General features: G+C 37.1%; 1 protein-coding gene across 50 annotated transcripts in view; it reads right to left on the reverse strand.

The window, feature by feature from the left end:
* Window positions 1–15,000, reverse strand: part of cacna1da (calcium channel, voltage-dependent, L type, alpha 1D subunit, a) — a 174,670-nt gene that overhangs the window by 103,647 nt on the left and 56,023 nt on the right. For all 50 annotated transcript variants that reach the window (XM_073915657.1, XM_073915660.1, XM_073915653.1 and 47 more), the window contains 2 exon segments: window positions 14,416–14,555; window positions 2,476–2,645 (listed from right to left, as the gene is read on the reverse strand). Coding sequence is in view for 37 of the 50 variants with exons in the window: in XM_073915631.1 (XP_073771732.1) it covers window positions 2,476–2,645; window positions 14,416–14,555 (310 nt within the window). In the remaining 13 variants the exon portion in view is untranslated.

Raw genomic sequence — 15,000 nt, forward strand, 5'->3', positions numbered from 1 at the left:
TCTGCTAGTCGGACTTCTCATCAAGCATCTCCCGCTGGATCTAATCTCACTATATTTATTAAACGTGATATTTCATTCATCTTGTTGTCTTTATCTAACGACATATTCCCTGACTTTGGTCATTGGAATATTACTTGTTCTTAGGTAACGTGTTTTGGCTGAGCACAAAGATAAGTTAATGATTAATGTAAGCACGTGCATTCTGTATATTGACTGATCGCTTGCCTTTATTTCCTATAATGTATACACTTATTGTATGTTATACTTTTATAATGGCCATTATCGATTATTAAAACTGATATTCAGCAAAAGAGAGGGTATGTTTCGTATTTTCACTGAAATTGAAAGGAGGCAGTTGTTATCGGCTCCGTTTTGTTATAAATATGCACACAGTGAAGATGACGCTCATATATGCAGCACGACGCCTCAACATTTCTGCTGTCTGTTTAGTTGTTAATATTAAAATGAAAATAGGCAGTTCCTTAAATCAAGTATACATTTTATTGTTGAGAAAGTGAAACAACGTAGCCAAGGTGATGTGAATGAAGTTATAAAGTACACTGTTCCCTGTGAAGATTGACGCGTGTCCTCGGTATGTTTTCCATATCAAACTGAGAAGAAGAGATGCAGCCTTGATCAAACTTGCGAAGTCTGAACTTACACGGAGAAGATTCAGGACTGAACTGTTTGTAGGCTACTTAATATTGAGGAAAAGCCCCAATCAGAGAGGCGAATGTCTGCAGCCCCGCCTCCGTTTTCAGATGTCTCCGTCTTTCCCCATCCACACTGAGATGGAGCTGCAGCGTTTTAGAATGAAAACGGCCTCTCCAGCGTTTTCGAAACGCTCCGTTTTCGGCGCTCGAGAACTCCGGCGTAGTGTGGACGGATGGCGTAACCGTAGCAAAACTTATGCGCTTTCAAACTAAAACGCATTAGTGTAAACGGGGCCTTACACTCATACGCAGGGTTAAAGAGCTCACTTGGGTGCATTTAAGTCCAAACTTTCACTTCTAACTCTTATTACATGCACACAGACACAAACTAGTGTCTTCGGGGCATTGAGTTAGACAGCTTGTTCTCAGAGAAGGTTCCTGCGGGGATACAGAAAGGAATGCTGCACTTTTCCTGCCATATGGCCGTAGTGTACAGCATCTCTCAACCAACATCCAATGCACTGCTCTGAGGACACAGAAAGGGATTCTGTCAAAGTGTCTCATGATTAGTTTTGTGTAAAATTACTGATTTTCTGAATTATATCATCGGTAGTCAGCATGAACATTGTCAGTATGGTCATTTAAAATAATATTTTTAAATATGTCAAATAATATACAGTATGTTCATTCATTCATTTTCTTTTCGGCTTAGTCCCTTTATTAATCTGGGGACACCACAGCGGAAAGAACCGCCAACTTATCCAGCATATGTTTTACGCAGCGGATGCCCTTCCAGCTGCAACCCATCACTGGGGAACATCCATACACACTTACTTACACACATACACTTCAGACAATTTAGCCTACCCAATTCACCTAAACGCATGTTTTTTGAACATGTGAGAGAAACCGGAGCACCCGGAGGAAAGAGCATCGGCGCTCCTCCATGGTGACAGAGCTCCTCACCCAATCTATAAGGTTGTGCCCTGCCATCCTGCGAAAGAAACTAATTTCAGCCGCTTGTATTTGAAATCTTATCCTTTCAGTCATGACCCAAAACTCATGACCATAGGTGAGAGTAGGAATATAGATTGACTAAAGGCAAAGCTCTTGGTTCACTATATTTGTTATGATCACCGCATATCGTTGGTAAACACACACCTTCACCTTTACAATACTGTCAATTAATGAACTACAAATTCCGTCATGCACTTCGTACACACCGGTTCCTGTTTCACTGATTACACACACACACAGCTGTTAGAGACTGATTACATGGACTTTAAAAACAGCACACACACACTTCTTTGCTGAGTCTTGTTTTATTGTTAATGTGAACTTTACGACATGTTTCCTTGTCATGTTTTGACCCTCGCTTTGTTTTGTTTGTTTACATTGCTTGCTGCCTGTATTCCACCTGTTTAATGACCACGAATCTGAATGAACATTGCCTGCCTAACCATTCTCATAATAAACTGCACTTGGATCCTCTACTTCATTGTCAGCATCTATCACATTACAGTATTTGTGATTGAGATATAATCACTATATTTGACAACAATAACACTTCACTGTTAAAAATGCTGGGTCCTACACAATTCCTTCATGTATTATCCCAACACAAATCGATTAAGTTTACTTCCATTGTTTTTAGAACTTTTGGTAGATTGAAACATTTTCCCAGCCCAAAAAACTTAAAATTTGTTTGGTTCAACTCATTAGTTGTTTGAACAAGCAAAGTCATTTTTTTTTTGAGTGTAGATTGTTTTAAATGTTTTCAAAAACTCCAATAAATCCTAATGAGAAGCGTTTTTTAACTCACTGGGCACTCCTGAGACCAGGCGAAGCGGTCGCAGCACTCGAAAGGCTCTGAGGGCTTTAACATCGAAACCTCCTGGTTTTCCTCCATGGCCATGAGCGGAGAGATTTTCTCCAACTTCTTCCTTCTCACCCCCTTCTTTGGTCAGCACTTCCAAGACAACACTAAACAATCTGCAAACAAAAAAAAAACAATCGTTGCTGAACACTCTAACGGACAATGAAGGATAGTGATCAACCAGAAAAGTAAAACACATGTAAATAATATCTTTACCATCACAGTCACGTGTTTCATTAAAGGGATAGTTTAATCAATATTGAAGCTTCTGTCATCATTTACTTAACCTTCATTTGTCATAAACCTATTTGAGTATCTTCTCTCTCCTCAGAACACAAAAGAAGTTATTCTGACATGTTTAACTACTGACTTCCACTGTATTTGTTTTTCCTACTAAGGAAATGTGGCTTTAATTGCTAATTCTATCAGGCAGACTTAATGTCACGTCACTAATCTTAGTCATGCATTACTTTCCTTCGGCTTAGTCTCTTTTTTAGAGTTCGCCACAGCAGAAAGAACCGGCAACTATTCCAGCATGTGTTCTACGCAGTGGATGCCCTTCCAGCCGCAACCCAATATTGGGAAACACCCATACACTCTTGCATTCTCACACACTTCTGTGTGAAGTTTGCATGTACTCCCTGCCTTCGCGTGGGTTTCCTCCGGGTGCTCCGTTTTCCCCCACAGTCCAAAGACATGCGGTACAGGTGAATTGGGTAGGCTAAATTGTCCGTAGTGTTAGAATGTCTGTGTGGATATTTGTGTGAATGTTTCCCAGAGATGGGTTGCGGCTGGAAGGGCATCCGCTGCGTAAAAACTTGCTGGATAAGTTGGCGGTTCATTCCGCTGTGGCGACCCCGGATAAATAAAGGGACTAAGCCGACAAGAAAATAAATGAATGAATTAATGAATTTATTTCCTGATCTTTCTGGTAGAAGACCATGGTTACAGGTATTTAACATTTTTCAAAATATCTTCTTTTGTGTTTAACTCATAAGGCTTTGAAACTATTTGAGGGTGAGTAAGCAGTGCATTTTAGATACATCGGCTATTGATTGTGTACAATTCACTTCAGAATTAAAAAGATAAAGCTCCTAGATTTAAAAATTCAATAACAATCTCTTCAAAAGAATGCTTTGTTTTGAAACAGACTGTTATTCTGATACTATGTATATGCTATAGCAGTATTTTAGTTTAGTTTGTTTTAACAGTTTTTGTTTGAATGTTAGTTTTTCTAACTTTGTCTATTACTTTTGTAATTTGTGTAGTTTATTTTAATGCTATCTTGTTATTTGTATAAAAATTAGTGTCATTAATTCCAGTATTATTTTTATTTTCAGGGCACAAGCCTTTTTTAACTTTTGTTTTAGTTAGATGTGAAGGCATAGGCCTGTCACAATGTTTATTTTTTGTTGTATGATATATAGCACCAAAATATGTTGTGATAAACAATATTATGGTCATTTTAAAACCATATTATGCCATTCATAATTATATGATGCCAGAATGAGAATGCAATATCATCACAATCTTCTAAAGAACACATCATATTTTATTCTTAAGAATATTTTATTTATTTATAGTCAATTAACAGTTTAATAATCAGGCATCGGAATCAGCATGTGAAAACGCATATCCTAAATAAATAATAATAAATGTTAACAAATAAATACAAGGTAAACGGTAACAGAGGCTGCGATATCTGTTACCAGATCTATTTTTTTCAGTTGTCAGACACCCACCTGAAAATATAGTCATTTATAATAAATACTACAGTGTTTTTTTAAAACATATTAAGACTGGCATCTCCAAAAGAGATAGAGATGTTGCACAATTAGCTAAACTGTTGCTAGAATTAGTTTTTATGTATGGACAATATATATTGCATCACCAAAAATGATTGAGCTTATGTCCATGTATTGTGCGATAAGTCCATATATTGATTATTGTGACAGGCCTACCAAGGCATGTATAACTTTTTCCTAATATAGCACAATTTACAAATAGCGTACTAGGTTAATAGGCAAAACATCAATACGTCTTTGGATTATAACACAGATAAACCAGTTTCAGCACCACATGACTGAGGATGACCTTTCGTGAATGTGCCAAATTTTAAATGGCAAGACATTCAGTGTGAACAACATCAGACTGCATCATCTGCTGTGTGCATAAAAAAAGCAGCATGTGACGACCTGAAGTGACCACAGTGCACTTCTGTATAATCAATCACAAAATGTCAACTGGTGGGGTGTGTGATAGTAGCACAAAATCTATATTTCAATATATTACCAGCTGCAATGATCGCACTTATTTAGCGGAGTGTGTTTTTGTGCAAATGCTGGTTAAGGCCTGTCAAGAATAAATAAGTGATAAATTAATGAATGAATGACACAAAATTCACCAGTGGCAGGTAATGAGTTCCTGTCTCTGATTGAGTAAATAACTGAATCATTCATTTAAAACAGTTGATTCCTTTAGATCTTTGCAAATTGGTTTTTGCATTAACTTGCATGATTTTTAAATTAAACACATTCCAAATGTTCTGTTTTTTTCTTTGAAATTACTATAATTGTATTTGCCAAAACAGGAGAAAAAACAGCTTTTGTATAAAATAAATAGAACATTTGTGATCAACATTTTCCCAAAATTGAGTAGGGGTGCTCAATCATGGGAAAAATCATAATCATGGTTATTTTGGTCATAATTAGTGGTGTAACGGATCCCAAATCTCATGGTTCAGATCACACAACAGTTTTTGACAACCCAAGCTCATTCTGGAAACGTAGCCCCGCGGACGCTTTTGGAGACCACGATTTACGTGGCCAGAGGTACGTATGGCCGCGTTTTGCTTTTTTTAATTGAGCGAACGATGCCGGGCGGTGTGACGCCGCTTTGCTCCACCTCTTCGCGCTCGCCGGCTGAGGCTCGCCTCCGTGTGGAGGGTTTTTCCTGCCTCAACCAATCTATCCGCTTAGCTTGCAGTGTTACGTCGGCGGAGCGGAGGCCCGGAGGGAGGAGGAGCCGGCCACGGCGACGACCGGGATTGAGTCCGGGGAAGAGCGGTTCCAGAAATCAGGTTAGATGAAAAACAGAATCCAAAAAAATAAAAGCGAACAAGTTCGCGACGGGGCGAGATCTAAAAACGCGGTCAAATCAGACGAGGGCTTTTGCTTTTTTTTCTGGACGGCTTTTACAAATTGTCGCTTGGGTTTAGGGAAGGAGGAGGAGGAGGAGGAGGGCGGCTGGGTCGGCCGATTGGCCGTTCAGCCAGTCAGTCGGACGGACGGCCGCTCTACAGCGGCCTCCGGCGGCTTTTCACACGAGAACAGCGCGGGCACGAACGGCGCACGCTCACAAGAGGCGTGCGAGACACGAAAAAGCGCGCACAGCAGCCTCTCGCGGATTCGTGAAAATAAAAACTGCTCGAATACATACCTCCCGGGACGTATTTTGCGGTCTCCAGAAACGTCCACGGGGCTACGTTTCCACAATGAGCCAGGGTTGGTTTTTGAGTCATGGATCGGACCATGCTTTAGATCAGCAAAAAAGGGAGGAGACAAATGTCATTTGCTTTTCATTTACACAAATATATTACTGCAAAAACCATTGGTTTTACCAAACAGAACTTAGACCTTTAATTTAAATAAAAATCAACAAAGAACCAGCTGAAAAAAGGAAAATATCCAATACAAAAAATCATTATCGGTTACACCCCTAGTCATAATTATAACCACGATTATTTAAAACAATATACAGCTGGTCAAAATTATTAGCCCCCCTGTATATTTTTCCCCAATTTCTGTTTAACAGTATGAAGATTTTTTTTTAACAGATTTCTATTATTCAGCTTAAAATGACATTTAAAGGCTTAATTTAACTTAGGTTAACTAGGCAAGTTAGGGTAATTAGGCAAGTCATTGTATAACAGTGGTTTGTGCTGTGTAGAAATCGAAAAAAAAAAAAAAAACATTGCTTAAGGAGGCTAATAATATTGACCTTAATTTTTTTTTTTTTTAAATCAAAACTGCTTTTATTCTAGCCGAAATAAAACAAATAAGACTTTCTCCAGAAGAAAAAATAATATAGGAAATACTGTGAAAAATTCCTTGTTCTGTTTGAGAAATGTTTAAAAACAATAAAAATTCCCAGAAGGGTTAATAATTTTGACGTCAACTGTAAATAGCTTTTCCTCCCTGTAAATATGGTTGCTATTGCAACTTCAAATATTGTAAAATTTTACAATTCTTAGCAAAACGGGACAAAGTAAAAAAATGGACTCACAATTAAGAGGAAAAATTAAGCATCTTTACTGAAAAAAAAATGTTTTTAGCTTCCTTATTTTTATTTTTCTTCCTAGTCTGAACTCTAATTAAAACTACAAAATGCCGGGATTCGAGTCAGGCAAAGGTGAAACGAGGTCAAACAAAACTCAAAGTAAAGCACATGAGGTAGCAGGACGCACAAAAGAAGGACGATAAAATTCGCGGAAAATGTACACAGCGACCTCTGGTGGATTTCCAATAAATTACATGTACGAGAATGCCCCAGTAACATATTTGAGATTGTCAGACATGGCGCCCACTAGTGGATTTGTGAAAACAAAAACTCCGAGCACACATACTGTATAGTCCAGGGTACGTATTTGTTAGTTTTCAAAAATTTTGTCCTGGGCACATATCTACAATGTACCTGGGTTGCAAAATACACTTGCTTGTGTGATATAAATAAACTACATAATATGTTATTTAAGAAAAACACATACAGGGTTATTTTTAGATTTCACGTCTTGAATTGTCAGGTCATATGAACTTATTTTAATAGTTTTCATTATGCATTGAGGTTTTTAGGTTGTCAACGCGCTATGTGTTTTTGGTTTTTGCTATATGACTGACAAAAACATTAACTCACACATTGTAAAAACAATACGGTTACCATAAGCAACTAACATCCCCTAAACACAATATAAAAAAAAAACAAGTTAAAAAAACATGCCCATCCCTACATGCATATACTTTAATTACAATAATGGCAGTGATTTATTGTATAAAGACTGACTTCCTATCTGTAAGTATCCGTGCCTGATCTTCACTGCAGATCAAGAGCGACAGGCTTGTGAACAGAGGGACAGTAGGTGAAGAGAGAGCGGGAGAGACAGCTCTTTCTGCATGAGGCGAACTGATCGAAATGTGACCTAGCTACCCAGTGGACTGTGTGTGTATGAGTGATGAGGAAATACAGAGGAAAAGCGGAAGAGAGTGAACACAGTTTGAGATGATTTACACAGAAGCGAACAGATAAAAACATCAGCGGTGAGGGATACAGGGAATGACACTGCCAAGTTGACAGGATGCTATACATCGCACTCAAGATTTCATTTTTCCAATTAGAAACATTTTTTGTTCAATTAAATGATCAATCCCAACCCAACAGGCACACAACATCATAAGACATTAATATTAGGTTACATTTAAGTCAGGAGACAAAAATTCAACGCCAACATCTAAGGACAACTTATTTGTTATGTTCAAAAACAAAGTCAAATGACGTTGATATTTGGTTGTTTTTAGGTTGTGTTGGAAAGTGACAAAATCCAACATCAAGCCAACATCTTAAACCAACGTCATATTGATGTTAAATACTGACATTTATTCATCAGGTATGACAACCAAAATCCAACGTCTGATAGACGTTATAGCAGTAACGTCTACACAATGTCAAGCTGTAACTTTATTTGATGTTGATATTTGGTTGATTTTAGGTTAGACGTTGGGTTCTGACGTCAACTCGATTTTCATTTCCAAACAAAATGCAACGTCTCCAAGATGTTGGGGTACAACTAGGGATGCTCAAAATGACCGATTACCTGTTAACCGAAAGGGTGCGTTTGTAACCGATTAATGCTATAAGTTAATAAATATCGGTTAAAAAATATTATTTTATATATTTTTTAAGTTTGGCTGCATAAGAGGCTGATCACAGGGAAGGCACTTTTTGCATTGAGAGGGACATCTTTTGAACGGCCACAAGTGTTTTTACTTATCCGCCCTGTTTTTGCTGTTGCCCCCTGGGTGCTCACAATTGAAATAAAAGTGAACCTTCAGTGGAAAAATCGTGTTACGTTTGTCACATCTTTTTCATTCTTCAATCAACTGAAAGCAGAAGCAGGGTTTCCATTGAGGTGACAGTAGTGTTTGTGTTGTCAAGACGACTGCGGAGAACTTTTAATGATGTAGGAGAGACTTGTGGTCACTGTTTCAAGTTATCCAGAGCTGTATGACTTTACAAATCTTATTCTTAATTATTCTAAATTCTTAATAGTTCTTATATAATATCCATTTTTAAAATACATTTATCACTATGGAGCATGTCAGCTGGCAGTCACTTAACATCTAACCCCACCCTCACCCCCCATTCGTTCTGATTTAAATTAATTTAAATCATATATATATATATATATATATATATATATATATATATATATATACACACACACACACACACACACACACACACACACACACACACACACACACACACACACATATATACACATATACAATATATATATATATATATATATATATATATATATATATATATATATATATATATATATATATATATATACATACAGACATACATACATATACATACACATATACACAGTTGAAGTCAGAATTATTAGCCCCCTTTTGATTTTATTTTATATTTCCCAAATGATGTTTAACAGAGCAAGGACATTTTTACAGTATGTCTGATAATATTTTTTTCTTCTGGATGAAGTCTTATTTGTTTCATTTTGGCTAGATTAAAAGCAGTTATTAATTTTTTAAAAACCATTTTTGGGACAAAATTATTAGCCCCTTTAAGCTAATTTTTTTGTTTATACTCTACAGAACAAACCATCATTATACAATAACTTGCCTAATTACCCTAACCTGCCTAGTTCACCTTAGTAACCTAGTTAACCCTTTAAATGTCACTTTAAGCTGTATAGTATAAGAAGTGTCTTGAAAAATATCTAGTAAAATATTATTTCCTGTCATCATGTCAAAGATAAAATAAATCCGTTATTAGAAATAAGTTTTTAAAAATATTATGCTTAGAAATGTGCTGAAACAATCTTCCCTCCATTAAACAGAAATTGGTGAACAAAAAAAAACAGGGGTGCTAATAATTCAGGGGGGCTAATAATTCTGACTTCAACTATATATATATATATATATATATATATATATATATATATATATATATATATATATATATATATATATATATATATACAAACAGTATATATATACAGTTGAATAATTATGATTTCAACTGTATATTATTTTTACATATATATATATATATTTTTTTTTTCTTTTAGTTTTTTTTCTGTATAAACATTAAACCAAAGTTGCTGTCGATCAAGCTTTGAACTTGTAATGAACCTGGAATATTCCTTTAATTGTCATACGGATGTAAATGTGATCACACTCCTCATGCAAATTAGACGCCATGAATATCAAGTTTGTAATAATTCTCAAATAGCACATTCAGTAAGCACTGTATAATGTATGGACATTTTAAAAGCAAATGCTCAATGTAGTAACCCAGAAAATGCTTTATTCTGGGGACAGAGACACAGACGCAAGCGCTGTCAGTGTGAAAGCACAGTGTGAGCCTGATGGTGCAGTTACGCTGCTTTTGCTTACACACTGCTTATGCATGCGCTATGAAACAAGCCTGAGGCAAAGACAAAAGAGGAGCAGCTTTTTTTCTTCATCATTTTATCTTTGGCCTTCTGCATCTTTTTAGGCTGATACAGTAGAATGTGACATGAAGTTTAAACATTAACATAAAAAATGAGTCTTGATTTCTCACAATGATTATTCACTATCCATCTCATCTTCTAAAAATGAATGCTCTGTAATATGTGGGATGTTGTTTATGAGTGTATAAGACTTGCACATGTAGATTCATAATAAGGGATGTGCATTACTGGCAAAAATAGTCTTATTATTTTTAGTTAAGAATAACTTGATTTATTTTAAGCTAGTACTGTACCTTGGCTGCTTTAGGCCTGACATGGATAAATTTATATGACACTAAAACCGCCAGTAGGTGCCAGATGAAGTCTAACGCAAAGGCAGCAGCCAAGATTTCCCTGAATTGCAGAGCTGTCACATTTTGTGGAGACGCTGTGTTTTTCCAGGGAGTTAGAAAATTAAAACGTATCACTGTGAAGCATTTTGCTCAAGCTGGCAACGCTGATATGCTTAATTATAGCATTGTCAGAATCTGAATACACTCAAATTAATGAAGTACTCTACATTGTCAGTCTACATTTCTGTGAAACTCAGGTAAATATTCATGACCTAATGCTTCATATAATATCTAATGTATATGCGGTAATTGATCAAATGTATAATCACAACATGTACATTAAAATACACAACAATGTATGTAGTTTATATTTATTATTAGATCCATAAAATCATGTTACTGTAGATAATGCTGAGACAGCACTGCTACATGACGCAATCTTGAAGCATGTGATTGGCCAATGACAAAAAAAGAAGCATTGGACAGGATTAAAATGTTAGAATAATGACAGAAAATTACAGAAAAACCAAAATGATAAAACTAAATGACTCATAATTACACTTACCGGACACTTTATTAGGTAAACCAGTCCAACTATTCATTAACGCAAATTTCTAATCAGCCAATCGCATGACAGCAATTCATGCATTTAGGCATGTAGACATGGTCAAGGTGATCTGCTGCAGATCAAACCGAGCATCAGAATGGGGAAGAAAGATGATTTAAGTGACTTTGAACGTGGCATGGTTGTTGGTGCCAGAATGGATTTCAGAAACTGATGATCTAATGGGATTTTCACGCACAACCATCTCTAGGGTTTGCAGAGAATGGTCCGAAAAAGAGAAAATATTCATTGAGCGGCAGTTCTTTGGGGGCAAATGCCGTGTTGATGCCAGAGGTCAGAGCAGAATGGCCAGACTGGTTCCAGCTGATCAAAAGGCAGAAGTAACTCAAATAAGCACTCGTTACAATGGGGGTCTGCAGAAGAGCATCTCTGAATGCACAACACGTCCAACCTTGAGGTAGATGGGCGACAGCAGCAGAAGACCACAGCGGGTGCCACTCCTGTCAGCTAAGAACAGCAAACTGAGGCTACAATTCGCACAGGCTCACCAAAATTGGACAAGAGAAGACTGGAAAAACGTTGCCTGGTCTGATAAGTCTCAATTTCTGCTGGGATATTTTTCAAGCACACTTTGGGCCCATTAGTACCATCTGAGCATTGTGTCAACACCACAGCCTTCCATAAGTATTGTTGCTGACCATGTCAATACCTTTCTGACCACGTTGTACCCATCTAAACGCACCATGTCATAAAGTGCAAATCATCTCAGACTGGTTTCTTAAACATGACAATGAATTTGATGCACTCAAACGACCTCCAGTCACCAGATTTCAATTCAATAGAGCACCTTTGGGATGTGGTTGAACAGGAGATTCGCATCATGGATGTGCAGCGACAAATCTGCAGCAACTGCGTGATGCTATCATGTCAATATGGACCAAAATCTCTGAGGATTATTTACAGTACCTTGTTGAATCTATGCCACGAAGGGTTAGGGGGCAAAAGGGGGTCCAACCCAGTACTAGTAAGGTTTACCTAAGTGGCCAATGAGTGTTCTGATATGCGTAATTATAGCTTAAACTGATATGCTTAATCATAGAATTGTTGTCAGAATCACTCAAATTAATAAAGTATAGTATGCTTCAACCTACATTTTACTGAAATAAAAAATGGCAATTGAGGATGCCCTGCAAGTAATACAGCCAATAATGAACTCTAATCTAAAACCAGAAAATGCTCCATAGAGGGCTGTATAATGAGGCAGAATATAGAGAATAGTGGCTGCTCACGTCACTGGTTTATTTTACAGGTCTTTTCTGGGTCATATCACCATAAGGAGTGTGGATGTGTGTGAGTTGAAGACAAGGTGAACGGCCTTGATGGTGGAAAATCTGTGAAAGCGACATATCAAAGAATGATGGGGGGAAAAATAATGTGAAAAAGGAAACAAGAAAGAATAGGTTTTCTTAGTTTTATGAATTTGTTCTTTTTATTTTATCTTTCCATTCTAAATGATTCTCTTCCACATATTATGCTACTGTTTACACATTTGCTGTCCTTTTGATATTTTGTATTTTTTATATTCTACTCAAATATAATTTTAAGTGAAGTTTCATAAACTAATTTCGAGAGGAGCAGGTGATATGATTGTGCACCGCTGGCCACTCATCCATAATCAGTAATAATCCAATCAGAATGATCCTAGCTTAATATAAATGGTTCACTTTCTCCTTATTGCACTTTCTTCGTTTTGGAAGAATCCCCCCTTCCACCCCATCTCATCCTTTTTCTCCCCTTCTAAAGGGGGAGCGATCGAGACCTACCTGATCTCGGTTCTCCTGATATGCTTCTAGACCGGGCGGGAGCCCTGGGCTCAAATATCTCCGAGCTCAGGGTTCTCTCCCGGGACAGCATGCCAAACCTGCTATAAGTGCCAAGCATATCTAAGTGCGAACTCTAGAAATGTACAGTGGTCCCTCGCTAAAAAAAAAAAGTTTCGCAGTCTAACAATTTCGCATTATTTTTAATTGAAATTTGACATGCTTTTTTTTGCAGCGCATTGTGTTCTGCGTCCTGATTAGCTATAGACCATTGTCAATCAATCCTGTACAGTACAGAATCCATTCAGCTTGCCAAATTTACATAAATCTTCGAACGCTTGCAGTGTGACTGATGTGGTATACTATATGTTTGCAAGTTTTCTCCCCAACAAATCCCACAATGTCGACGAAACGTTTTGCACCATCAAAGGCACCTGCGGTATGACCCAAAAGGCAGAGGAAGATGCTAACCATGGCACAACAATTTGGACTTCTGGTTACAGGTTGAAGATAAGTGGCTGTAGGGCGCCATTATGGAATAAATAAATAAATTGGTTCGTTACATAAACAAGGAAATTAACACAAGAACGACAGCAGCAAAGGGTTTCAACAAGGATGCAAAAAAGTGTTGTAACAGTCCGCAGCAAGACCATCACCAGTCTGTTTTAACATTGTGGATCAGTGACTGCAGGAAAAATGTTAATGCTTGTCGGAGAAAAGTGTATACAGTGTGTAGTTAAGGGTTTTACAGCCTTAAAACATCTATAATAAATGGAAAAAACAAAGCTGACTACTTCCCAGAATTTGCTTATTGCAGGTTATTTTTAGAGCATAACTGCTGAAATTAACGAGGGATCCCTGTAATTTATTCATGTGATGAAACACTGCATTTTAAGCATCATTATTTAGTCATTATTATTACACAGCTGTCTGGAATACTCAATTCTGATTGGTTGGTCGCAACATTCCGAAGTATGTTATTCCAAGATAAAAACCGCTAAATAATGCATGCTCATCTGGGAACTTTAAAAACACCTTGATCATCAGTGAACACATTCAAATCCATATACTTAAGTTACATCAACATTCATATGTGTCTACTTGTCTTTCACAATGCTGTTTTTTGAATGTTTGGTGCTATCTTGTGAATGATAATGCGCATGAGCTTCCCTCAAATGGTTTCGGTTCAGTCAGCTTTGCATTTTTTGACTGTTTGGCGCCATCTTGTGACTGAATAACACTTGCCGTATGCTCAGTTATTTTCGTTTCGTCAGCTTTGTGTTTAGCCTAAGTAAAGAAATTATTTATCGTAAACAAATAAACCTATGTGTCTCAAAACCACAACTTAATTGATTTGATAGGAAGGGAACTGTGTTAAAGCTTAGCAAAACAATCAGGTAAACATACCCAATGACGACAATGACGAAATCCAGCATGTTCCATCCATTCCGGACATAAGCGTTCTGATGCATCACCAAGCCGTACGCTATAATCTTCAGGAAGGTTTCGATCGTGAAAATGATAAGGAAGGCATATTCGACTGTTTCCTGTGGGAGACAAAAGAGAGAGAGAGAGAAATTAAGCCATAAAATGAACAACTGTGTACAGCGTACAACATTACAGCTCACTGCCAAGATTCCTCCAGCCTCTGTCAAACATATACAAACAAACATTTGGGCATTTGTTCCATTATGTGCAAACAACAAGAGATCTGTATGACTTTTTTGCAGCCAGCTTTGTCAGAAAAAAATGCCTTTTTAATCCAAGGAATACAGTCATGTCAAAAGTAAATTAAGAAAAATGAAAACTTAAGTCACATGTAAGTTCACAACACACACTGACAAATGATTTGGTTTGAAGATCTAACAGAAAATCAAAATGTTCATGTGCATAAATTACAAATGCATTTCATAAACCACCATCTTTTTATAATAACAATAACTCCCTACATTTATGTAGTGGTTTTCTGGACGCTCAAAGCGCTTTACACAT

Source organism: Danio rerio, chromosome 11, assembly GCF_049306965.1.
Source record: "Danio rerio strain Tuebingen ecotype United States chromosome 11, GRCz12tu, whole genome shotgun sequence".
Classification (NCBI taxonomy): Eukaryota; Metazoa; Chordata; class Actinopteri; order Cypriniformes; family Danionidae; genus Danio; species Danio rerio.